General features: G+C 45.5%; 1 protein-coding gene across 1 annotated transcript in view; it reads left to right on the forward strand.

The window, feature by feature from the left end:
• Positions 1-26,685, forward strand: part of PTPN13 (protein tyrosine phosphatase non-receptor type 13) — a gene marked incomplete at its 3' end in the record, with an annotated part of 651,945 nt that overhangs the window by 422,204 nt on the left and 203,056 nt on the right. The window contains 1 exon segment of the mRNA XM_030190609.1: positions 6,523-6,980. Coding sequence (XP_030046469.1) covers positions 6,523-6,980 — 458 coding nt within the window.

Below are 26,685 nucleotides of genomic sequence, written 5' to 3' on the forward strand. Positions count from 1 at the left end.
AGAAAGCCCAGTTGCCACACTACTCCCTGGTGGTCGAATTGGCTCTCAAAAGGGCTAGGAGTTTCAGGTCTAATACCTCTCTGTCCCCAGGCAGAGAGGCCTGGACCTTAGACTCTTTTGGGAGGAAGGTTTATCAGGCCTCGATGCTAGTCTCCCGCCAGCCTCACGCAAGCATATACTTGCAGTCTTTGGTTCTTAGTGTGATAGACATTGCAGACACTCTTCCACAGGAGCAGCTGGCCAAGAAGCAGAAGGGGTGCCGAAAATATTTGGCCAGAGGTGCATATGATACATTTTATGTTGCATCCAGATTCTCTACTTTGGTTGTGAGTGTGCGCAGACTCTCATAGCTGCATGTCTCTGACCTTGAACTTGCAGTTCAGGAGAGGCTAGTGGACGTACCTTGCCAGGAAGACAGTCTTTTTGGGGGCAAGGTGAAGGAGTTCACTGTCCTCATTAAGAAGCACTCTGACGCTATCCAATCCCTCTCTCAGCAACCTCCTTCTGCGGACCCCGATAATAGAAGGTTCCCCACTGATGGGTCTTGAAAAAGATCTTATTATTATCAAAGACGTAGGTTTACTATTTCTACCCATCCTCAACAGCAGCCCCAGACTCGGCGCCCTTGGGCCCTCCAAAAACATTCACAAAAGTCACAACCTGCTCCCCAAGCAAAAGTGTGTTTTTGACTGGCTCCAGGAAAGCATAGCTGCTGTCATAGTATCCATTCCAGAGAACTTGCTGGTAGGGGGAGGCTGAAATTTTTCCAAGAAAGGTGGCCCCTTGTAACCTCCAACCAGTGGGTTCTCCAAATAGTCCAAGTGGGCTACGCTCTCAATTGGCAACTAACACCTCCAAATTGTCCACCCCGAGCGTCTCTTCTCAGCACCCAGCATGAGCAGATACTTTTAGAGGAACTTCCTTCCGTTCTTCATATCCATATGGTCGATCTTGTTCTACGAGGCCAGGAGGGGCAGAGATTCTATTCCAGGTACTTCTTTGTAACCAAGAAGATGGGGAGATTTTGTCCCATCCTAGACCTGAGAGCCTTGAACAGATATTTGGTCAAAGAAAAATTTAGGATGGTTTTCTCTGGGCACTCTTCTCACCATGATTCAAGGAAATGATGGACTATGCTCTCTGGACTTGAAGGATGCATATATCCACATCCAAATACTCCCCAGTCACTGAAAATATCTCCGATTTCTAGTAAGGAAGCACCACTACATGCCCTGCCATTTGGCCTTGCACTCATGCCCAGGGTATGCCTTGCAATAGTTGCAGATTCGCTACGCAGGCTGGGATTGCATGTGTTTTCCCTGCCTGGACGATTGGTTGGTCAAGAGCACATCGTGGGAGGGTGCTTGAGCATCCATGCAGACAACTATCCAGGTGTTGGAATTACTAGGGTTTGTAATCAACTACCCAAAGTCCTATCTCCAACCCATCCAGCAATTGGAATACATAGGAGCCCTGCTAGATACAGTGCATGCTCAAGCCTTCCTCAGGATCGAGCAGTTGCTCTCATGGTGATCGCTGATCAGGTTTGCAGCAGCCAGCAGGTAACAGCTCAGCAGATGTTGAGATTACTAGGCACATGGCCTCCACAGTACATATTACATCTTTGGCATGGCACCTTTTCAGGAGAGCCCAACGAACCCTAGCTTCTCAATGGCGCCAGACCACGGGGAATCTAGAGGATGCCATCGTGGTTGTGTCACAGCTCAAAAAAATCTCTCCACTGGTGGCTAAATCAGTTCAATTTGACCTTGGGACTACCTTTCCAAATTCTGCCTCCCCAAAAGTACTGACCACAGATACATTCAGCTTGGGATGGGGAGCTCATGTAGATTGGCTTTACACTCAAGGAACTTGGTCCTTCCAGGAGATGTCCTTCCACATCAATCTCCTGGAATTGTGGGCAATATGGAATGCTCTAAAGTCTTTTGGGCAATATGAAATGCTCTAAAGGCTTTCAGAGATTGGCTGACAAACCAAATTATTCAAATGGACAACTGGGTTGCAATATACTACCCTTTGTCAGGAGACGGTCAGGATGTGACAATGGGCTCTCAATGATGACATGGTGCTCAGGGTCACATACTTGGCAGGAAGAGACAACTGTCGGTGGACAGGCTGAACAGGATCATGCAACCACACGAGTGGTCTTTCAGTACGGGCGTAGCCCATAAGATCTTTCAAGTGTGGGGTACCTCCTCAGTAGACCTCTTTGCCACTCATCTCAACAACAAAGTCCCTCAGTTCTGTTCTAGACTCAGATCACATGGCAGTCTAACATCAGATGCCTTCCTTCTACATTTAGGGGCATGTGTCTTGTATGTGTACCCTCTCATAGAGAAGACTTTGTTGAAATTCAAACAAGATCAAGGAACCATGATCTTGATTACGCCCTACTGGCCGAGACAGATCTGGTTTCCCCTTCTTCTGGACCTGTCCTCCGAAGATCTGTGGAGGTTGGACTGTTACACTCATCACGCAGAACGAGGAGTCATTTCTGCATTCCAATCTCCAGACCCTGGCCCTCACAGCCTGGATGTTGAGAGCATAGATTTTGCCTCCTTGCAACTGCCTAAGGGTGTCTCCAAGATTTTGCTGGCTTCCAGGAAAGATTCCACTAAGAGGTGTTTCATGTTTAACAGGAAGATGTTTGCCATCTGGTGTGAGGGCAAGGCCCTACATCCGCTATCTTGTCCTACACAAAAACTGCTGGAGTACTTCTGCCTCTCTTGATTCTGGTTTAATGACCAACTCTGTAAGGGTTCACCTCTCTGCAATTAGTGCATATCATCATTGAGTGGAGGGCAAGCCCATCTCTGTACAGCCTCTAGTTTACTTTCGTTCAAACTTTGATGTTGACGATGCTCTTCTCAAACCTCCCATGGTGTCTTTGGATCTGAATGTCGTCCTCATCCAGCTAATGAAAACTCCTTTTGAGCCACTTGACTCCTGTCATCTGAAGTACCTGACCTGGAAGGTCATGTTTTTTGTGGCAGTCACTTCAGCTCACAGAGTTAGTGAGCTTCAAGCTCTAGTAGCTGATCCACCTTACCTAGATTTCATCATAACAGGGTAGTTCTCCGCATTCATCCTAAGTTCCTTCCTAAAGTGATGTCTGAGTTCCATCTTAATCAGTCAATCATTTTGCCAATATTCTTCCCAAAACCTCATGCCCATCATGACAAAAGTGCACTGCATATCTTAGGCTGCAAGTGAGCCTTAGCCTTCTATCTAGAGCAGACTAAAGCCCATACATGGTCCACTCAACTGGTTGGGGACATCCGTCAGTAAGCGCACATTATCCAATTGCTAGCAGAATGCTTCTCCTTTACTTATGCCCGGGCTGGGCTGACTCTTGAGGGACATGTCACAGCTCACAATGTCAGAGCCATGGTTGCGTTGATAGCGCCACAAGGTCAGCCTCGATTGAGGAGATATGCAAAGCTACAATGTGGGATTCAATCCACACATTCATATCTCATTACTACCTTGAGCAGAATACTTGACGCAATAGTTGGTTTGGCCAGACAGTCCTTCAGAATTTGTTTGGTGTCTAGAATCCAACTCCACCCTCCTAGGCTCTCTTTTATTCAGTTTGAGACTGCACATTCACAACCAGTTTCTATATAGTTTGAGGTTAATTGGTTCAACATTATTTTGCCGTTGCAAGACTCTATTATTCTACTGTTGTTGTTTTCGGTGAACCTGGTATCTAAGAATTCCCATAAGGATACCACTGTAGTGCTTGTCCTCAGAGAAAGCAAAGTTACTTACCAGTAGCAAGAGTTCTCCAAGGACAGCAGAACAGGTATCCTTACAACCCTCCCACTTCCTCCTGCATTCTTTTTTTAGCTATTTTGTAACTGAGTGTCCCGTGCTTATGCATTGCACAGGAAGGAACCCATGCATGTGCAATGGGGCCGCTGCCAAAAGCCTCTAAAAGCTGTAGAATGCTGGGCAGCATCCGCACTGGACTCCGTCTCGTGATGATGTCACCCATATGTAAGGATACCTGTCTTGCTGTGCTCGGACAACACCTACTACAGGTAAGTAACTTTGCTTTATGCACACAACTGCTAATTTTGGACACAACCATTTACTCCAGCCTTTGACATAACATAAGTGCTTGCACCTAATGGGCACATGCATGCTGACATATGATCTGTTCTATAACATCAGTTTTGCACACTAATTCTTGACACACTTTCTTGAATATACCCCTAAAATCCTAGTTTACCCCACGTTAACTGCTAGTGCATACCATGTTAAGGTTTTGCAGTATTCACAGCTAGCACATGGTAAACCAGACCGTAAATGCTTTTTGTATGAGAGGGTATGGCATGGGCAGAGTGGGGGTGGAAGGCATTTGGCAGTTATCATGCTACATTTACCATGTGCTAAGTGCCTATACCAAATAGAGTTAATGCGGGACCACTTACTGCCTCCTAAATAGAAGGTACTAAGTGTTTCTGCATTAACTGGGAACTGATACTGCACGCTAATCTGAATATTAATGCATGACCTGTAATAAAATATAGTGGTAATTACCCTGTTTGGCTCAGGACTTCCGGTGGCAAGATGGCGATCTAACACACATACAAAACGCTCCCGCTGCCTCTGAACTTTGTTTCTTAAAACTTATTGTTTCTTACGATGCCACACACCAAAAAGAAAGGGGACAACCAAGGGCCAGCTGCCGGCGGTCAGGACTTCATCCCCGATGCAGCAAAAGTTGGAGCGCTTTGTAATGAATCAACCTCGCGAATCCGGTGAGGCGAGACCCGCTGTAGGAGCGCCGGCGCCTCAGGGTTTAGATATCTCTCTTTTGCCCCCGGGGATTATTCCACCTCCATGCCTGGCTACACAAAGGAGAGAGCAAGGAGTGCTTGAAGCAACGGTCGGCGTTGACGGAACCACTCAGCCAGGCAGTGCCTCTCCCGAATTTGTAATGGAAGAAAGCGTGGAAGAAGCAGCTCCTATAGAAATAACGCTGACTTTAATTTGGAAAGCTCTCCAGGATTTAAAACAAGTTGTTTCCAAGTCCGTTCGAGAAACTACTTCAATTGGGACTAAAATGACATTGCTAACAGAATCCCTGGATAAGGTACGTTCAGAAACAATGGAAAAATATCTCAGAATTATGAGGAAATAGACTATAAAGATTACGGCAGATTCATTGATAAAAGATAAACTGATGGTGCATAGAAAAATGGAACAGCTAGAAAATTATAATCGAAGATTAACTCTTAGGGTAACAAACTTTCCTATAGTATCTGGGATATCTTCAAATGACTTATTTAAAAAATACTTAACTGAGAATCTGAATCTACCATCTTAAGCCATCCCTCCCTGTAATAAAATCTATTATTTAAAAATGCCTTCAAAGAAAAATGCACTTGGGCAGGAGGGTAATGAAATACATCTTCAGAATTTGACGGCTATATTGGAAGAATCAATAACTGAAGTGGCGACTTGCAGTATGCTCATTGTTTCCTTAATATTTGAGCAAGACTTAAGCTCATTGATGAGATTATACTTTAAGAATCTTCAGAAACCATTTTATGGTCAAAGAGTATGGATCTATCCTGATGTTACTAGAACAACTCAGGAAAGACGGAGAAAATTTCTGTTACTGAGGGAGAAAGTGAGAGAGATGGGGGCTTCATTTCTACTTGCTTATCCCTGTAAATGTATTGTCAACTATTTGAATAATACGTATATTTTTATGATCCAGAACAGCTACAGATTTTTGTTGATAGGAAAAGCTTGAATAGAGAATAACTAAAAGAATTAGACGAGGAAACATCAGAAGTAAAGCCACTAACTAATAGATAATGTTTCTTTTTTGTAATTTCTCCTATATGATTTTCACCACCTTCTCCCTTGCTAAGGCTTGTGGTCTGAGGAAGAGATATGATTGTTATGTTATTAAGGATCTTTACTTTTTTGTAATATGATCTCTGTGTTTCACAAGTATGTTATTACAACTTGTATATTGTTTAAATAAAATAATAAAATATAGTGGTAATGCCTCCAGTAGGCGACACATAAATTTGCAGCTACCTCACAGTAGAATCTCATGTTAAGCCGTAGTAACTGCAAATTTTGCTACAGTTTAGTAAAAGGGCCATTATATGTGCATAAACCATAGGGTAATTTCACAAAAGTTCTTTTTCTGTAGAAGAAAATGTTCAGAAAATTATCCTCTTCATAACCAAAAGAAAAAATGTTCACAAGATCTCACATTCACTCTTTTTAGATGTTCACATGGCTACCAAAATGCTATACTGATTTATTTAATATGTTTGAGCACATCCCTATAGTAATTTATTAAAGAATATTCATTTTCATCTTTTTCATGATCTCAAATATATGAGGATGTAAAAGTTTCTTATTAGCATTGTTACGATTGAAGTGGTAAAATTGTGAGTCAAGGGAGAGTGCTGGGGTATAGTATTACATATAACCATTACCTATTATTCAGTTTTAATCTTCATATTTTAGTGTCATCAAACCCTGTACAACTCCACAACGGAACCAAAAGTTATTCGAGGAGTTCTTCTTTAATGCAAGACAATGAAGCAGAGTCCTCTTCAGAAGAGCACAGCAAGTCGCAGGTTTACCAGAAGCTTGTTTTGGGGAGTTCATCTGGGGGTAATCGAGAGGGAAGTTTGAGCTCCCAGGATTCTAGGACTGAAAGTGCCAGCCTCTCCCAGAGCCACATAACCAGCCTCTTCAGTAACCATATAAGTGACAGGACACTTCAGTCACAGTACTATGGGAAGGCTTCTCCAGCAGAAATGTCCAAGATCTGTGAGAAGAAAAAAGCCTTGGCAGATAATAACAAAGGGAAAGGGAAAAGGCTTGGATTAAAAGAATCAATGGATTTTTCTGACAGAGGTGATTCAGATATGGATGAAGCTACTTACTCAAGCAGTCAGGAGCATCAGTCAACAAAAAAGGTACAATATATTGAAATTATAGCCTTAACCTACACAACAAACTATCTAGAGCTAAACTGTATAATATAAACTGTTTAATTCCAATGTTTTAGCCTCGTTAGGAAATGTATTTTCCCATACACTGGATGAAGAAGCTATGTTGATCTATTTTGGGGTCTGCACATTGGAATTTGCATATATTGATATATTTTTAATGCTGTTTATTTTTTCTAGTATATGTTGTTAAAGAAAATTATTTTATTATGCAGTAAAATATCAAAATATATTCAAATAATTGGACCGGAGGTAGGCTGGATGTCTAATTATTTAAATATATTTTTATATTTTACTGCATGATATAATAATATCCAGTCTATGTCCGATCCAACTATTTATTAAATCCTGACTACGAATGTGTTTTAGTATGTTGTAAGGGTAATGTTATAGCTGTTTCTCATGTAAAGCATGTTTATATGTGGAAATGTACTCTTATAAAATTGCCCATGGCCATGCACGTGTAAAAAGTAGGCGCACCCCAAGATATCACTGACTTTTACTCAGTCCATGTCTAGTCATTCTGGGGAGTGTAGTATGAATGGAACTGGAGCGGAATTGTGATTCAGGCACATATTTTATCTTGAGCTACATTATGATTACAATTTTAATTGAGATTAATCACCCCACCCCCAGATCCAACATTTCTCCCCTTCCTTCCTCTCTCTCTCTCCCTCTCCTATTTGTCCAGCCTCTCCCTCCGGTCCATTATCTCTCTCCCTCTCTTCCTTCCCTCCCTCCTATCCGCCCTCCACTCCCGAAGTGAAACACCTCTCTTTCTTCCCCCTCCACCCACAGGTCCATTATCTCTCTCTCACTTTCTTCCTTCCCTCTCTCCACCCCTCTGAGTCCAGCATCTCTCCCTATCTCTTCCCTCATTCCAGTTGTGCAGTATATCTATCCCTTTCCCCCCCTCCCAGGTCCATTATCTCTCTCCATCCTCCCCCCCATTGGACAGCATCCCTGCCCCTCTTGCACTGCATCTCTCTCCCTGTCCTCCACCCCTAAGTCTACTATCTCTCTCGCCATCCTTCTCTCCCTTCCGTCCCTGCCCCCCCCCCCCCAATGCACTATCAGCATTTATTCCTCCACTTTCCTCCCTCTCTCCCACAGTTTGGCATCTCCCTCTCTCTCTTTCCTCCCCATGCACAGTCCAGCAACTTTCCCTTTCTCCTTCCCTCTCTTCCCCCCCCCCCCATGGGTGTACCTTAAATCAAGTCTTTTTATCTTGTTGGGCAGACTGGATGGACCATACAGGTCTTTATCTGCTGTCATCTACTATGTTACTGTCAGGCTCATTTTCAAAAGAGAAAAACGTCCAAAAAGTGACATAAGTCTGCATTTGGAAAAACGTCCAAATCAGTATTTTCGAAGCCTCTTTTTAGACGTTTTTCTCTGAAGTCCATCAGAAGTGCGTCTAAATCTCAAGGGGGGTGTGCTATTTTTCCATACTTCATAGTAAGAGTGTACATTCCCTAATTACTGGTCCCAATGCAACTGAAGCTTTTACCTCCTCAGTGCATGTAAATGGTTTCATCCCAGTGTGGATTCTCTGATGCCATGTGAGGCTTTCTTTCCAACCAAAGCTTTTACCACACTCAGCACTTGTAAATAGTTTCACTCCTGTGTGTATTCTCTGGTGCATTGTGAGGTTTACTTTCTGACCAAAGCTTTTACCAGACTCTATACATGCAAATGGTTTCTGTCGTGGACTTTCTGATGCACTTTGAGATTTACATTACAACCAAAGCTTTTACCACACTTAGAACATGTGAATGGTTTCACTCTATTGTAGATTTTCTTGTGTATTTTGTACGTTTTGCATTTGGATGTTTTTTTGTTTGAAAATGGACCAAACAATAAAACATCCAAATCACAAAATGTTTTTCCAAACAGCATTTTCAAAAGGAAAAGATAGACTTTTTTTTGGTAGAAAATGACCTTTGCTGTTCTGATTTTGGATGTTTTACAAAAATCATCCAAATTCAGACTTAGTCGTCATATCCAAAAATGCCCCTTGTGCATTTGATTTGCCCAAAGTCACAAGGAGCTGCAGTGGGAATGGAACCCATGTTGCCAGGATCAAAGCCTGCTGCACTAACCATTAAGCCACTCCCCCTCTATTTTGGATGTTTTGCATTTGGACAGTTTTTGTTTGAAAATGGACCAAAAAATAAAACGTCCAAATCACAAAATGTTTTTCCAGACAGTATTTTCAAAAGGGAAAGATAGACAATTTTTTGTTGTTGAAAATGACCTTCTTTCCTGTTCTGGATTTGGACGTTTTTTGTAAAACGTCCAATTTCAGACTTAGACGTCATATTGAAAATTCCCCTCCACGTATGTTACTATGTCCCCGACAGCAACAGCAATATACATACTTTGCCTTCAGCCTGCTCCAGGGCTTTTCCTCTGACCCATCTTGTCCCTGTAGACACAAAAAGTTGAATCAGAAGAGGTGGGACAGGTCAGAGGGAAAGCCTTGGAGCAGGCTGAAGGCAGTGTATGAGTATCACTGACGGTGCTGGGGACCAGAAGAAGATCTGCTTTAAGCCCTGCAAGTTAACTGCAATTAACATGCAGCCTTAAATTTATCAAATATTACTCCTGTGGGAATTATGCTCAAAAACTTTACATCTGCGTAAAAAAAATTTTTATTTAGAATTTTTTCACATTGTATTATATTCAAAAATACAAAATAAGAAATATACATTATAACATATGGAAATATAGATCATTTAAAACATTTAAGAATAACTGGTGAAATAGCCCCCATCAAGAGGAAATTAGAGAGAAAAATTATAAGAACTAAATAAGGAAATCCATAGATTTTTATCAAATCCAACTTCTAAGTGGCTATATCTATATATATAAAACGCACCTCCAACATTCTATGAAGCCTCCACAAGTCCCAACGTTCTAAATGCATGGTGGTGAAACCCACATTCGTCCAAGAGTGCTGGCCGCGCCCTCTCATCAAACGTGATGGCATCGAGGGCGGAACAATGGCACTCAACCAATCGCATCGCTCCGCCCTCGACGTCAACACGTTTGACGCGAGGGCAGGCGAGGATGGGGCCAACACTCAAGGACGAATGAGGATTTCAACACCATGCACCACATGTTGCCAACACCACATGTTGCCACCGCTCTCCCCCTCCACCCACCCCCCGAGGTAACAACACCCTGCTCCAACCTCTCCCCAGTCGCACCACCCACTGTTCCACCATCCACTCCCCCCACCCCCCCAAACAGATTGCTGTACAGTCCTCACCGCCGCTCACCTCCCCCCCCCCCTCAGTCACATACAAAAAAAAAAGAACCGCCGCACACCCACACCCACGCCCCCAGAGTCAACAACCCTCACCCCTACACCCCCTCAAGTTGCCAACACTACCACCCTCCACCCCCCCACATGTTGCCACAGCTCCCACAACCCCCCCCCCCCCCCAAGGTCACAACACACAGTGTTCCACCCTCCGCCCCCTCCCGAGTAGCACCACCCACTGCTCCGCTCTCCACTCCCCCCCCCCAAACAGGTCGTTGCTGCAGCTCACCCCACCCCCTCCGTCAGATACAAAGGAAAAAAAAAGAGGCAGCACCGCTCACACACACACACGCACCACCAAAGTCACCACCCCTCACCCCTACACCCCCCCCCCAAGTTGCAAACAATAATACCCCCCCCACTTGTTGCAACCGCTCCCCCCTCCACCCACCCCCCGAGTTCACAACACCCAGTGCTCCACCCTCCAACCCCTCCCCAAAGTCGCAACACCCAGTGCTACACCCTCCAACCCCTCTCTGTTTCAACTCCCCATTGCAACGCAGCCGTCATTTGAAACCAAAAGTAAATCGCCGTTGGACCCCGCCCCATCCCACAGTCACCCTCACCCACCCTCCAGCAGCCGCTCACACAATGTTTCGCCGCCCTCCCTCTCCACTCCGACTCCGGCAATGCTGCTGAACGCAAATAAAATACACTCTAAGCAAGGAAGCCCTTTGGTTAATCTCTGTTTCCTCCCCCCAACACAGCCGTCATTCACATACACTCAAACCAAGCACACCGAGGAGCTGCTCATCCACATTGTCGGTTTTATTTCCTTCTTACATCTGAAACACATCAAAAGCTGTTTCTACAGGAAAAACTGTGTCTTAACAGGTAAAGGACAAAAGGATTTTGGGATGAGGACCCTGAAACTCAGAGGGAGGGTGGGGAGACCCTGAAACTGGAAGGGACCCTGGAACTCAGAATAAGGGAGGGGGGATGAGCCTGGAACTCGGACGGAGGGAGGAGGGACCGTGGAACTTGGAGGGAGGAGGGAGGGGACCCTGGCACACACTCTGATTCTCACACACACACACTCTCATGGACACACTCGCACCCAGTCTCACTCTCTATCACACACACACACTCGCACATTCACTCTCTCTCTCTCTCTCTCTCTCTCTCTCTCTCTCTCACTCACACAGTCACTCTCACACACACTCTCTGAAACATACACACCCCGAGGAAAATTCTCACACACACTCTCTCTCTCACATGGACACACCCAGTCACACTCTTTCTCTATCACACACACACACACTCGCACATTCACTCTCTCTCTCACTCACACAGTCACTGTCACACACACTCTCTCAAACATACACACTCCGAGGAAAATTCACACACACACTCTCTCATGGACACACTCGCACCCGGCCTCACTCTCTCTCTATCACACACAATCACTATAACACACACTCTCTCAAACATAGACACTCCGAGGACAACCTTGCTAGCGCCCATTTCATTTCAGTCAGAAACGAGCCTTTTTCACTAGTCTTATATAATAAAAAGCACCTCCAACGTTCTGAAGCTGACTCCGTGGCACAAAAAACTTGAGCCATTCCTGCTCTCTGTCTGATGAAATGACGTTGGAACTTCCTGGTACGTCACCAGCAACAATAACCAACCAGCACAAAGCAACACGCCCCAAACAGTGTGCCCCAACGTCAACAGAACACAACCGCCGAGAAGTACAGCGCAGCGCTGGTAAAGAAAAGAAAAACTCTCACACTCCAAAACAGCCCCCCCCCCCGGTGCTCTGACACCCCTCCCGAAATGCCACTGGACCATGTCACCCGGCAACAGACACCGTCATCCGATTTCGGTCACCCGCAATCTAATATTTATTTTTTTATTTTATTTTATTTGGTGCATTTTTACCCCACATTTTCCCACATGAGCAGGCGCAATGTGGCTTACATTAAATCAAGAGGATGGGGACCACGTGACGCTATGCACAGGAGCAGACGCTAGACAAATTGCTCCTGCCTTCTCCTCAATAATCGGGTGGAAAAACTCATCCTAAAATCGTCTATTTGATTGTTATCTGCAAGAGGAAGTCTTAGGAAATGACTGAGGATCTATTTATTATCGACTCAATAGCTAATGGCGACTAAATCAACCAGAAAAGAGAAAGATAAGAGCCGGCTGGTTGAGGACAAGATGGCAGCGCCGGCGAGCCCGGGAAATTCAGCGGTTGGATCCGCATGGGCCGCCGAGATAGTGGGCGAAGTCACTCAAGCATTGGAAGCTATTTTGGAGAAAAAACTCAGCTCATTGGACACTAAATTAGAATCGCTACATAGCAGTGTAAATCAAATTCAGCTAGATATGGTGGCTTATCAACAGCGAGCCAGCGATACTGAAGATCGCGTTGGTACATTAGAATCCGAAGTAAATCAGATGAAAAAAACAATTGCCTCATATGAAGAAAAACTTGAGGATTTAGAAAACAGATCAAGACGCAATAATCTGCGTATGGTTGGTTTGGCAGAGGGGCAAGGAGATCGAGACTTAAGTAGATATTTGGAAACATGGCTTGCAGAGGAACTTGAACTACCGGAATCTCTGGGCCCGCTGAAAATTGAAAGAGCCCACCGTTTAGGCCAAAAGCAGGCGGCAGAAGGCAGACCACGAGTGGTCATATGCAAAATTCTAAACTTTGCCCATAAAAATGCGATTTTACAGGCTTTAAGGAACGGGAAAGAGCTGCACAGCGGGAATCGCAAAGTGTTATGCTTTCAAGATTACTCGGCAGCAGTGGCAGCACAAAGAAAAAAGTTTTCGCCAGTCTGCTCTGAACTCGTCAGCCGGAAAGTTAAATTTGCACTGCTATACCCGGCGAAATTGAGAGTTAATCATCAATCGGGTATAAAACTATTTGACTCAGCGGAAGAAGCAAAACTTTTTGTACAACAGATGGAAATTGGACAATAATGCGGCGACATGCTGTGAGGTTATAAAATCTGAGACTGAGAATTAATAGCAGGGGGATTAACCAAGGATCATAGACGTATCAAAGAATCATATAAAGCTTGCATATAGCTCTTTATGATATATCCCATTTGGGAACTAAGTGAGAAGAGAGATTTTGTATGTGAGTTTGTATTAAATGCTAATGAGAAGATCGCAGAGACCAGGTAAATGACATTTGCTGATAAAGGATGTTGGAATCTGGACTAGTTTAACAAATCTCAATCAGCGAAGACGGAATTACAACTCATCAACCTGGTAAAAACAGACAGAAGTAAAAGTGAACTGTTTATCAATGCTTCATATTGTAAAGTGGATCCTCTTTCCTCCTGGGTTGCAGCTCTTCCAAGGGAAAAAAAAAAAAACCCAAACAAAAAAAAAACACACTCCTGTATGACTCCCCTTTGTCTCAAAAACAAATATAAGGCAGCTTTTTATTGAATAGGAGGAACGTCCCTCCTTCTCCCAATTGCTTCTCCAAAACAACAAACCCTGCTACACCGTGCAGGCTTCAACCGCTGCTTTCTCTCCCGGTCCCCTGGAGAGTAGCAGGAAAAAGAAAAAAAAAAACACCCAGCGCACTTCAGCCCTGGTGTCCAAACACAGCTCAGTCCAGCTAGGCTTTCAAACACAGTTCAAGTTTAGCCAGGCCTTCAAACCACAGTTCAATTTTAGCCAAGCTTTCAAAAACACCGCTCAGTTTAGCCAGGCTTTCAAAACACAGTTCAGTTCTAGCCAAGCTTTCAAAAACACAGCTCAGTTTAGCCAGGCTTTCAAAACACAGTTCAGTAATGGCTTTGCGCGGGCTCAAAGCCTAGGGTCCCACCCTCTTGGTCAGTCATACTTCTACCTGACCTCCTCCCGCTTGACCCGGCTTGGCCCCGCTACTTCCTTGGCTTTCGCTGAGCCAGAGCTGAAAAGTCCATCGGCTCTTCCAGGGTGTTCTCCGGTTCAGTCAACTCCATAGGGCAAGGCTCACTCTCTGCCTCTCTCTCCTCAGGAGCCCAATCCATATTCTCCTTGCCCCGCCCTTCTCCCAGCTGCTCACCCTTTCTTTCATTAAAGCTCTTTGGTGGCTCTTCTTTCTCCACCCACCTGTTCCACCACCTCTTCCACCAGGTTGGAGAATCAGCCTTATTCCTTCCCCTGCGGCCCCCCTCTGGAGACTCCTGGGAATGCACATAGTTTCGCTTATCCCCGGTCTCCCTTGGGGCATGCTGGGAGTTGTAGTTCTTTATTTCTAGTTTTTTCCTGGGGAATGCCTGCCTATAACGGGGGTATTCTGGCCTATCCCAGGGTTCCTTTGGGGCCTGTCCCACATACTCTTTACATACCCCCCCCCCCTTAAATTTCTACCCCCGCATTCTTTTTCCTCCTCCTCCTCCACCCGGGACAGAGCATCAACATTTCCTAAACATCGCCCAGGACGATGCTCCACAGCATATTGGAAAGGCTGCAATGCTAAGTACCATCGCATTAGTCTCCCATTATTATTCTTCATTACATTCAACCATTTCAGGGGAGCATGGTCCGTTACCAACTTAAATTTTCTCCCTTCTAAATAGACACTACACTCCTGCACTGCCCATCGTATGGCTAAACACTCCTTTTCTATGGTGGAGTAATGTTCCTCATGAGGCAGGAGCTTCCGGCTTAAATAAAGCACCGGGTGTTCCTCCCCTTCATGATCTTGGGACAGCACTGCGCCTAACCCCCTCCCTGAAGCATCTGTTTGAAGGATAAAGGGCTTTTCAAAATCAACTGCCTTCAGCACAGGTTCCTGGCACAGGGCCCTCTGCATCTGTTCAAATGCCCTCAACTCCTCCCCCTCCTTTTCATCTCCCCGGGTCTGAAAGCCTACCCTTGCTACCCAGGGTTTCATCAGGTTAACGTGGAAGGTTTGGACCCGCCCTTTTTCGTTCGCCACCTCATATGTAAGAGGCCCAAGTCTCCTCCTCACCACCCAGGGACCCTTCCACCTAGAGGCAAACTTATGAGGATCCTCCGAGATTAGGATAAGGACCCTATCTCCTATTACAAACTCCCTCTCACGAGTACCCTTATCATAATATTCCTTTTGACGATTTTGGCTCTGTTCAAGCCTATCCTGGGAATATTCCTGTAACTTATTTAATCTGGTCCTCAGATCCTGTAGGTATTCGACCACTGACTGATCGGAGGTGTCCGGGGGTACCCAGTGTTCCTGTAAAATATCTAAAATGCCCCTGGGCCTCCGTCCAAACATCAATTCATAAGGCGCAACTCCTAATGAGTCTTGCACCTTCTCCCTGTAGGCATATAGCACGAAGGGTAACAGTTGGTCCCAACCTGTCCTATCCTCGCCTAACGCTTTTTTTAACATACCCTTTAAAGTTCTATTAAAACGTTCCACCATCCCATTAGTTTGAGGATGGTAGGCCGCTGTACGGATATGTTGTATCCCAAAAGCCTCCCACACTTGCCTTAAGGTACTTGACATAAAGTTGGACCCCCTGTCGGACAAAACTTCTTGGGGGAATCCCACCTCACAAAAGATTTTTATCAGTTCCCTGGCAATGACCTTCGCTGATATGCTTCTCAAAGGAATGGCCCAGGGGTACCTAGTGGCCATATCCATAACCACTAAAACGTAGAGGAAGCCTCTCTGAGATTTTGTTACTGGGCCAATAATATCCATGGCTATTCTCCTCCCCGGTTGTTCCACTCTAGCAAGGGGTTTTAACGGGGCCTTAGGCGGTAGCCGGTCTGCCACCTTCTGACAGTTGGGGCAGGACTTGCAATACCTCTCCACCTCCCCATAAACTCCTGGCCAATAAAACCGGCCCAATATCTGCGTCAGGGTAGCTTGGGAGCCCTTATGCCCCCCCCAAAGGGTGATCATGCGCGAGCCTTACTACTAGGGGACGGAAAGCTTGGGGGACTACTAGCTGTCTCCCCACTTCAGAGTTCTCCCAATTGGGTACCCGGCGATATAGAATGTCCCCCTCTATCATGAACCCCGGGGCTTCCTGGCCCTCCCCCTGTCGGGCCCGTTCCCATGCATATTCTAAAGTAGGGTCCGTGGCCTGCTCCCTATGAAACTGGGGAAACTGCTCGCTCAATTCTTTCGGGGCTACTGGCAGATAACTTTCTTTTCTTGCCTGCTCCAAGGCCTCCCGTCTGCCCCTCTGCTCCTTTTTTTTCAAAGCTTTCCCCTTTTTCTCTTTTCCCGGCTCCCCTAAGACCTCCCCTTGAAAAGGAAAAATACCTCCTATTCCCTCTTCCTCAGCCTCAGGGTCTCGCCGAGCCTGAGAGCGGGTAGTGACCAACACTCTTTTTTCACTAATACACTCGGTAAAGGGGGGCCAGTCCCTTCCCAAAATCATCTCCTGTGGCAGTCTGGGCAGAATGGCAATGGCTATCTCTATCTCCCCTGTGGGCCTCTTCACGTGAACCCTATGGAGGGTATAACGAGTACTGGCCCCATGTATACATTGAATAGCCACTGCTCCCTCATAGGTATCCTTATATCCTGTCCTCCTCTTTCTTATTTGTTCCCATAACCTCCTAGAGATCATGGACTGGTCTGCCCCGGAGTCTAACATGGCTACTACCGGTAAACCCTCAACCTCCACCTTAGCAGTATACCGAGGCCTAAACCCTTGGGCCACCTGCGAGGTCCATCCCTCTCGACCTGGGCAATCCCTCCGGAAGTGCCCAGTCTTCCCACACTTATAGCAGATTTTTCCTTCATACGAGGGGGCCTTCTTTTCAGGGCCTGAGGGCACTACGGGTTTTTTACCACCCCAGCCGTAATCGGGTTTCCCTCCCTGGGGATCAGGCTTAAAAAAGGAACTTTTGGAACCCCAGCCTCCCACTGATCGGGGCTTACCACCCTCCAGGTCGGGATCTCCCCAATGTTGGGCTTCCAGATAACACTCCAACCCGGCTGTCACGGCCTCCACCGTCTTACAGCCCCTTTGGACCAATCCTGCCCTAATCTCCCTAGGAAGGCCCTGCAGGAACTGCTCCACTACTAATTCTTGAAGAATCTCTCCCGTGGTGTGGCGATCAGGTTCCAACCATTTTTTTACCAAGTCCATCAGTCTAGTGGCCACCGCTTTAGGGGTTTCCCCCTTTTCCCATTTGGTGGACCGAAACTTACGCCTATAAGCCTGGGTACTTAGTCCATATCTGTCCTTAATGGCCTCTCTCAACCTCCCATAGTTGGCCGCGTCCCCAGGAGCCAAGTCCCTAAAGGCTCCTAGAGCCTCCCCAGATAATGAAGGCACTAACCGCATGGCCCACTGCTCTTGTGGCCACCCTGCGGCCACTGCCACCCTCTCGAAGGCGGTCAGGAAATCATCTACATTATCCTGCTCAGACAACTTTCCCCAAGTAAGTGAGTTCAGGGATAAAGGTCCTACCGCACCGCTTCCTCCTGGCCCCTGTACAGTTGCTCCGGCTCCACCGCCCCTGGGAGCCTCGATCCCTCGCTGAAAAAAGTCCTGGAGCATATTCAGCACCGGTTGTTGCTGCTCTCGTGCCGCCGTCAAGGAGTCTTCCACCATCTTCCCCGTCAGTTCTTGCTGTTTCTGGAACTGCATCGTCATCCAAGCGAAGATCTCCTTGGGGTCCATCCTTGCTCCGGAACAGCGACTCCTGGAGGGAAAAAAAAACAGAGGACACCTCCAAGTGCGGTTTCACTACATATGTTTCCCCTTTTACTAGGATCCCTTTATTTCCCCCAATCTAGGCCCCGCTTACCGGAACCCCAGACGGGTCTGCGCCTTTCTCAGCGTTGGCCCCTCCGTCGGGCTTTTCTGTCCTGCTGTTCTTGGCCTCCTCGAGCGACAGGTCCGCGAAGCGATCCCACCACTGCCACCAATTGTAAAGTGGATCCTCTTTCCTCCTGGGTTGCAGCTCTTCCAAGGGAAAAAAAAAAAACCCCCAAACAAAAAAAAAACACACTCCTGTATGACTCCCCTTTGTCTCAAAAACAAATATAAGGCAGCTTTTTATTGAATAGGAGGAACGTCCCTCCTTCTCCCAATTGCTTCTCCAAAACAACAAACCCTGCTACACCGTGCAGGCTTCAACCGCTGCTTTCTCTCCCGGTCCCCTGGAGAGTAGCAGGAAAAAGAAAAAAAAAACACCCAGCGCACTTCAGCCCTGATGTCCAAACACAGTTCAATTTTTAGCCAAGCTTCAAAAACACAGCTCAGTCCAGCTAGGCTTTCAAACACAGTTCAAGTTTAGCCAGGCCTTCAAACCACAGTTCAATTTTAGCCAAGCTTTCAAAAACACCGCTCAGTTTAGCCAGGCTTTCAAAACACAGTTCAGTTCTAGCCAAGCTTTCAAAAACACAGCTCAGTTTAGCCAGGCTTTCAAAACACAGTTCAGTAATGGCTTTGCGCGGGCTCAAAGCCTAGGGTCCCACCCTCTTGGTCAGTCATACTTCTACCTGACCTCCTCCCGCTTGATCCGGCTTGGCCCCGCTACTTCCTTGGCTTTCGTTGAGCCAGAGCTGAAAAGTCCATCGGCTCTTCCAGGGTGTTCTCCGGTTCAGTCAACTCCATAGGGCAAGGCTCACTCTCTGCCTCTCTCTCCTCAGGAGCCCAATCCATATTCTCCTCGCCCCGCCCTTCTCCCAGCTGCTCACCCTTTCTTTCATTAAAGCTCTTTGGTGGCTCTTCTTTCTCCACCCACCTGTTCCACCACCTCTTCCACCAGGTTGGAGAATCAGCCTTATTCCTTCCCCTGCGGCCCCCCTCTGGAGACTCCTGGGAATGCACATAGTTTCGCTTATCCCCGGTCTCCCTTGGGGCATGCTGGGAGTTGTAGTTCTTTATTTCTAGTTTTTTCCTGGGGAATGCCTGCCTATAACGGGGGTATTCTGGCCTATCCCAGGGTTCCTTTGGGGCCTGTCCCACATACTCTTTACAATATATAGTATAATGAAGGGGAGATAATCTACTAGATAGAGACTGATACGAGACAATCAGAAGAGAAAAAGATAGATAATTCAATTGATAAGAAAGATTAAACTTGGTAAAGAAATGTGTGATAGAATGGATAAGAACGCATGATGGAAACCTAGATGAATATGGTTGGATGAGGAATGAAAATCTGTAATGTTGAAATGTTAATGGGTGAGTAACCATAAAGTGGACAATTACTACGAGGGGAGGAGGGGCGTCGGAAGTGATCCATTTCCTTAGGGAACATTAGGGGTAAAGAGGGGGAACTGGGAGGGAATGGAAGGAGGGAGGATATTGGGCTAAGAAAGGGGAGGGGTGGGTGGGGATTAACTCAATTTGTACTAAATATGAGACTATCACAATTTGCAGGAGAACAGCACTTGCGAGAGGGGGGCTGGAGGCTGGGCTGGCCACTCTCAAAAAGAGAAGATGAAACTGATACAGATTGGCGAGACTCTGGAGGTTAAAAAATTAAGGTAGCTTCATGGAATGTAGGAGGTATACACTCCCCTATTAAGCGCTCCAAGATTTTGCGACAACTTAAACGGCTTGGAACAGATATAGCGCTGTTGCAAGAAACGCACTTATCAGATGTTGAGCACACCAAATTGGCTAAGTGGTGGGTTGCGGATTGTGTGGCAACGGCGGCCTTAGGCCGGAAAGGGGGGGTGGCAATACTTTTTAGAAAAGGAATAGCTGTCCAGGTGCATAAAACGATAAAGGATCCGGAGGGCCGGTTTGTACTCTGCATTGCCACCTTAAATAGACAAAAAATAATTTTGGGAAGTATTTATGCTCCTAACACGTTAGATTTAAAATTTTATAAAAGATTGCTTAGGCAGCTCACTCAACTAGAGCCACTGCCCATATTGCTGGGAGGTGATTTTAATATGACTTGGGACCCTGTACTGGATAGATCACATCCCCCAGCCGATTTAAGGCGGATTAGTACTAGAGGATTGCCGGATCTATGTACAACACTCGGGCTAATAGATATTTGGAGGACACTGCACCCACTAGACAAAGAATATACACATCAATCTAGAGCACATGGCACCTCTGCCAGAATAGACTATTTGCTAGCTTCCCACACACTATTAACAGATATCACTGAGGTACATATAGAACCTTGTGTTATATCGGATCATTCAGTGGTTAGAATGTGCTGGACTGGGGGAGGGGCAGAAGAGAGGTTAAATAGTTGGACATTTCCGGCATACTTACTCAGAGACACACGATTTGGGGAATACTTACAGGCTAAATGGACTGAATATAAACACTTTAACGAGGGCACGGTTGCTAGCTCCACCAACTTCTGGGAAGCTGCGAAAGCAGTATTAAGAGGGGAAATAATAAGTTATGTGGCACAATATAAACGTACGAGAGACAGGGAAATTGTGCGGCTTGAAAAGCGACTAGTTAAGCTGAATAGACAATATGGTCTAACCCCATGTAGTAAGATTAGACAAGAGGTGCTGGAATTACAAACAACCTTGAACTCCCTGATACACGATAGAGAACTGAAATCTCAAGCCTACTATCGCTTTCAATTATATAAGCATGGAAATAAAGGAGGCAAATTTCTAGCTAGACTTATAGCATCTAAATATTCATCCAAAAATGTAACAGCTCTTAAAAACAAAGAGGGGAAATATCTTCATACTAATAGAGAGATAAGATCAGCGTTCCAGACATATTATCAAAGCCTTTATAAGGCGTCGGAACAAGAGGGACTCCAGGGTGAGCTATTCTTGGATGGGGTTCAGACCCCTAAATTACAAGCTAGGGATAGTACTCAACTGAATGCAAAAATTAGTGCCGATGAGGTGACATGGGTAATAGCTCAAAGCAAAATGGGTAAGGCCCCTGGTCCGGATGGATACAAAGCAGAATTTTATAAGTTGATGGGTGACTCGCTGGTCCCTACATTGGTTAAAGTGTTTAATGAATGGATGGAGAATGGTAGGATGCCAGACCAATTAAATTTGGCTAGGATAGTTGTGTTTCCTAAGCCTAAACGAGATGAAACACTGGTAACCTCCTATAGACCTATTTCATTAATTAACCAAGAAGCAAAATTATTTGCAAAAATACTGGCAAATAGATTGGGGCGAGTGCTACCTCATCTTATTCATACCGCTCAGGTGGGTTTTGTACAAGGTAGATCTGTCACCAAAAATCTGAGGAGTATTCTGGCAGCATTGGAAGGATTGGGCCATTCCCATGCACAGGCATTAATGATAAGTTTCGACGCTGAGAAAGCATTTGATAGAGTGGAGTGGCCCTTTCTGTACTCTGTGCTGGAAAGATATGGATTTCAAGGTAGATTCGTACAGGCGATCAGAGGGCATTGTATCACCTACCTAGAGCACAGGTGTTGGTAAATGGAAATATTTCAGAGGAGATCAAGATTAGTAGAGGTACTAGACAAGGATGTCCACTGTCACCACTACTTTTTGCACTGCAATTAGACCCTTTAATAAGAGACATATATGATTGTGCGGCGATTCCTGGGGTACAAATTAAAAATCAAGAATTTAAACTTGCCGCGTTCGCGGATGACCTATTGATGGTTATTACGAAACCGAAGGAGACCCTGCACAATCTGCTAGAGATAATCCAAGAATATGGAGACTACTCGGGTTTTAAATTAAACATAGACAAATCTGAAGCTCTTGAAATAAACTTAGACATTCAAGCTAATTGGCCGGAAGGATTTCCTTTGAAACGCACGAACAAGTCCTTTACATATCTAGGGATTCAATTACCGGCTAATTTGAAGGAGCTCTACACTTTAAATGTCACAAACCTGTTGGAACAGACAACTCAACAGTTAGATTCTTGGGGCACCCTAACATTATCTTTAATGGGAAGGATTAGTCTTATTAAAATGGTGATATTGCCTAGATGGCTATACACATTACAGGTCCTGCCCATAGTGTTATTGCAAAAAGATATCAAGCGATTATATCGATTGATATCCAGATTCTGCTGGGCAAAAAAACGCGCTAAGATGCAGTTGAAATATATGTTGGGGGGATGGAGGCAAGGGGGCTTGGGAATACCTAACATTAAATTTTACAATATGGCATGCCTCCTGCGCCAGACACGAGATTGGCTATTTCAATCCCAGGAACATACACCTCTAGAGATGGAAGAAGCGCTATATAGCCCATATCATGGGATAACATTAGCACATTTACAGAAAAAAGAGATTCCGCACAGATTAAGGCACAATGTTCTGATTTTATCACTCAGAGCAGCGTGGAGATTCTTAGGAGAACTATTGGGTGGAGATCCAAGGGTAACTGAGTATCTAAACATCAAGGGAAACCCGTCTTTCGTGCCCGGGCTGGAAAATAAGACTTTTGAAAGATGGGCACAGGCAGGAGTGTCTTGTATAGCAGATGTAATGGGAGAGAGTGGGGACATACTGCCGCTGCCACAACTATTGGAGCAGAGGGAGCAGGTATGGGGGGATGTGTACGCACATTGTCAACTAAAACATTATGTACAAACATTAGATAAAGCAGCATTGCAGTGCAAACTGGGTAACAAAATCAAAAAATTCTTTGATGAGATATCTGAAAATTCCCCATCCATATCTCAGATACATCGGAAGCTGTGGGAGCTGGCTCCGTTGAAGGAGATGACCACGGTTAGACAGAGATGGGAAAAAGATATGAGCTGCAATTTGGAATCTTGGGATATTACTGCGCAGATAAAGGATATACCAAATATAATTGGGGGTGCAGAATACAGGGAATGCGCGTACAGGATAATTCACAGAGCCTACTTTACCCAAGTACAATTATATAAATCAGGGGGTATAGAGACAGCGCTCTGTTTGAAATGTAATAGATATGATAACACCTTATACCATGCGGTGTGGGGATGTGTAGCACTACAGAGATATTGTAGACAAATAGTTACTTACCTGTCTCATGTTTTGGGTAGTAGAATAGACATGAATCCACGACAGCTGATACTAGATCTGAAAGATGCACCTTTAAGACTCAATGCTGACAAAACATTATTATATCGAAAACTATGTTTGGTAGCGAAGAAATGTATTATGCAATATTGGACAGCAGCTACTTCACCACCTTATTGGCATTGGCGTAACAGGGTGCATCAAGTGTTAGTGTGGGAGGCGAAAGAAGTAAAAGGACAGTACAAAAGGAAAATACGGTTTCTTAAAATATGGGGAAGTTACCTGGAAAAAATGACACAGAGAGGCCGAAGTTTGGTCATTAATACTTTATAAAGGTGCTAAGTAACATTATAATATTGGGAGGTATCAATTTGAGTTAATCAAGAGGGTTGGGGGAGGGGGTTAGTAGGGAATAGTGGGAGGAGGGGGTAGAAGAGAGGACTGAGGAGTAGGAGTTTTGTATTAAATTAGAGCGGTAAGGTGTATGCGTAACATCACAGGAGAATAGTAGTTGATCTATAATTGTACACTTGCCAAATCAAAAGTTCGGTTGTATCGTTGTAATGTTGTGACTTTATTTAACAATTGTTGAAAAAATAAAGATGTAAGGAGGGGAGAGGGTTGGGGGGGGGGAGGGAGAAAGAGAAATTGGAATCAATGATTGAAGCAGATACATATGTTATTGCAATGCTGATTTACAAACTGAACTTTGTTGTATGAAGTCTCCAAGTTGCATTGAATTGTGCATTTCGTTAATAATAAAAAAGTTTAAACATAAATCAAGAGGATGCAATACAATACAATACATTGATGGCACAAAATTGGAATGTGACAGGAGGGGAAGGTACATGAAATGACACGGGGTAAATGTAATATCAGACTCCGGACCTCCCCCTCCTCCACCAAAACAGCCTGGGCAAGTCACTTAACCCTCCATTGCCCCATGTAAGCCGCATTGAGCCTGCCATGAGTGGGAAAGTGTGTGGTACAAATGTAACAAAAAAAAAAAAAGAACACAACCCACTCCACCCTTCAACTAACACAGACCCCACTCCAAACACCCCCACATTTCACACACCCACAGACCCCCCCCCCTGTCACTGACAGACACAAATAGAAAACGCGCAGAACCACCTCCAAAACCACGACAAAACCCTCTAAGTTCAAAAACAAATCCTTCTCCTTTGACACCCCAACACAAAACAAAAAAACACAGACAACCCACTCCACCCCTCAGCAAAGGCTGACCCCCCTCCAACCACCCTCACATTTTCCCACGGACCCCCACCCCCAACCCCCCTGTCAGGGACAGACAAAAACACACACGCACAATACCACAGAAACACACACATTCCACTGCCAACACACCCTGCAACAATAACCACTCTCAAAGCCACACACCATTCCATCCCACTTTGCCAGCACGGCACATCCCCCCACCCCCCCAAAAAAAAACATATAACACAAAAATATCACAAAAACACAGACACTCACCACAAACCTCCAAACACACCCCACCCTCACTCACTTAAACATACACACACAAACTTTTTTTTAGCTCAGTGAAACACGTGATCTTTCAGAAGCCCCCCCTCCCCCACAGAACCACAGAAGATGCACAAGGATACATGCACATTCAGTCTCTCGCTCTCTCACTCTATATCATCCCTGCAACAAAAACCACACTCAAAGCCACACACCACTCCATCAACCACCCCCCCAAAACAAACATTTAACACAAAAATGTCACAAAAACACAAACACTCACCACCAACCTCCAAATACACCCCACCCTCACTCACTTACACACACACACACACACAAACTGACTCTGTGACACAGACACACACAATGTAGCTCAGTGACACACATGATCTTTCAGAAGCCCCCCTCCACCACAAAACCACAGAAGATGCACAAGGATACATGCACACTCTATCTCTCTCTCTCGCTCTCAGTCTATATCATCCCTGCAACAATAACCACCCTCAAAGCCACACACCACTCCATCCCACTTTGCCAGCACGGCACATCCCCCACCCCCCACAAAAAACCCCCAACATGTAACACAAAAAAATTCACAAAAACGCAGACACTCACCACCAACCTCCAAATACACCCCACCGACACTCACTTACACACACACACACACACACACAAATTGGCTCGGTGACACAGACACACACAATGTAGCTTGGTGACACACATGATCTTTCAGAAGCCCCCCTCCCCCACAAAACCAAAGAAGATGCGCAAGGACACATGCACACTCAATATCTCTCTCTCTCTCTCTATATATATATATATCATCCCTGCAACAAAAACCACACTCAAAGCCAAAAACTACTTCATCCCACTTTGCCACCATGGCACATCCCCCAACCCCCCCCCCCCACACACACACACACACACACACAAAAAAAACCAACATTTAACAAAAAAATATCACAAAAACACAAACACTCACCACCAACCTCCAAATACTCCAGGCTTCAGGCCCACGACTAGCATCAGATGCCTTTCTCCTACATTGGGGAACAGGCCTTCTGTATACTTATCCTCCCATACTTCTAGTAGGGAAGACTTCGCTGAAACTCAAGCAAGACTGCAGAACCATGATTCTGATTGCACCCTTCTGGCCGCGTGAGATTTGATTCCCTCTTCTTCTGGAGGTGTCTTCCAAGGAGCCGTGGAGATTGAAATGTTTTCCAACCCTCATCACCCAGAACGAGGGGTCGCTTCTACCTCCCAACCTCCAGTCTCTGGCTCTCACGGCCTGGATGTTGAGAGCTTAGAATTTGCCTCCTTGGGTCTTTCAGAGGGTGTCTCTCGAGTCTTGCTTGCTTCCAGAAAAGATTCCACGAAGAGATGTAACTTTTTCACATGGAGGAGGTTTGCCGTCTGATCCTCTTTCTTGTCCTACACAGACCCTGCTTGAATACCTTCTACACGTATCAGAGTCTGGTCTCAAGTCCAACTCAGTAAGTGTTCATCTTAGTGCGATTAGTGCCTATCATCGCCGTGTAGAGGGTAAGTCTATCTCTGGACAGCCTTTAGTTGTTCGCTTCATGAGAGGTTTTGTAAAAGCCCCCTGTCAAACCTCCAGCTGTGTCATGGGATCTCAACATCGTTCTCAGCTGATGAAAGCTCCTTTCGAGCCACTGAATTCCTGCCATCTGAAGTACTTGACCTGGAAGGTCATTTTCTTGGTGGCTGTTACTTCAGCTCATAGGGTCAGTGAGCTTCAGGTCTTAGTAGTGGATGCACCTTATACTAAGTTTCATCACAATAGAGTAGTCCTCTGCACGCACCCTAAGTTCCTGCCGAAGGTGGTGTCTGAGTTCCAACTGAACCAGTCAATTGTCTTGCCAACATTCTTTCCCGTTCCTCATACCCACCCTGGCGAAAACAGTTTGCACACCTGTTACGTCCCTCACCTGTTCGACGCTCCTCCTGGCTAAGTCATTCTGCAGC

Source organism: Microcaecilia unicolor, chromosome 2, assembly GCF_901765095.1.
Source record: "Microcaecilia unicolor chromosome 2, aMicUni1.1, whole genome shotgun sequence".
In the NCBI taxonomy this organism is placed as follows: Eukaryota; Metazoa; Chordata; class Amphibia; order Gymnophiona; family Siphonopidae; genus Microcaecilia; species Microcaecilia unicolor.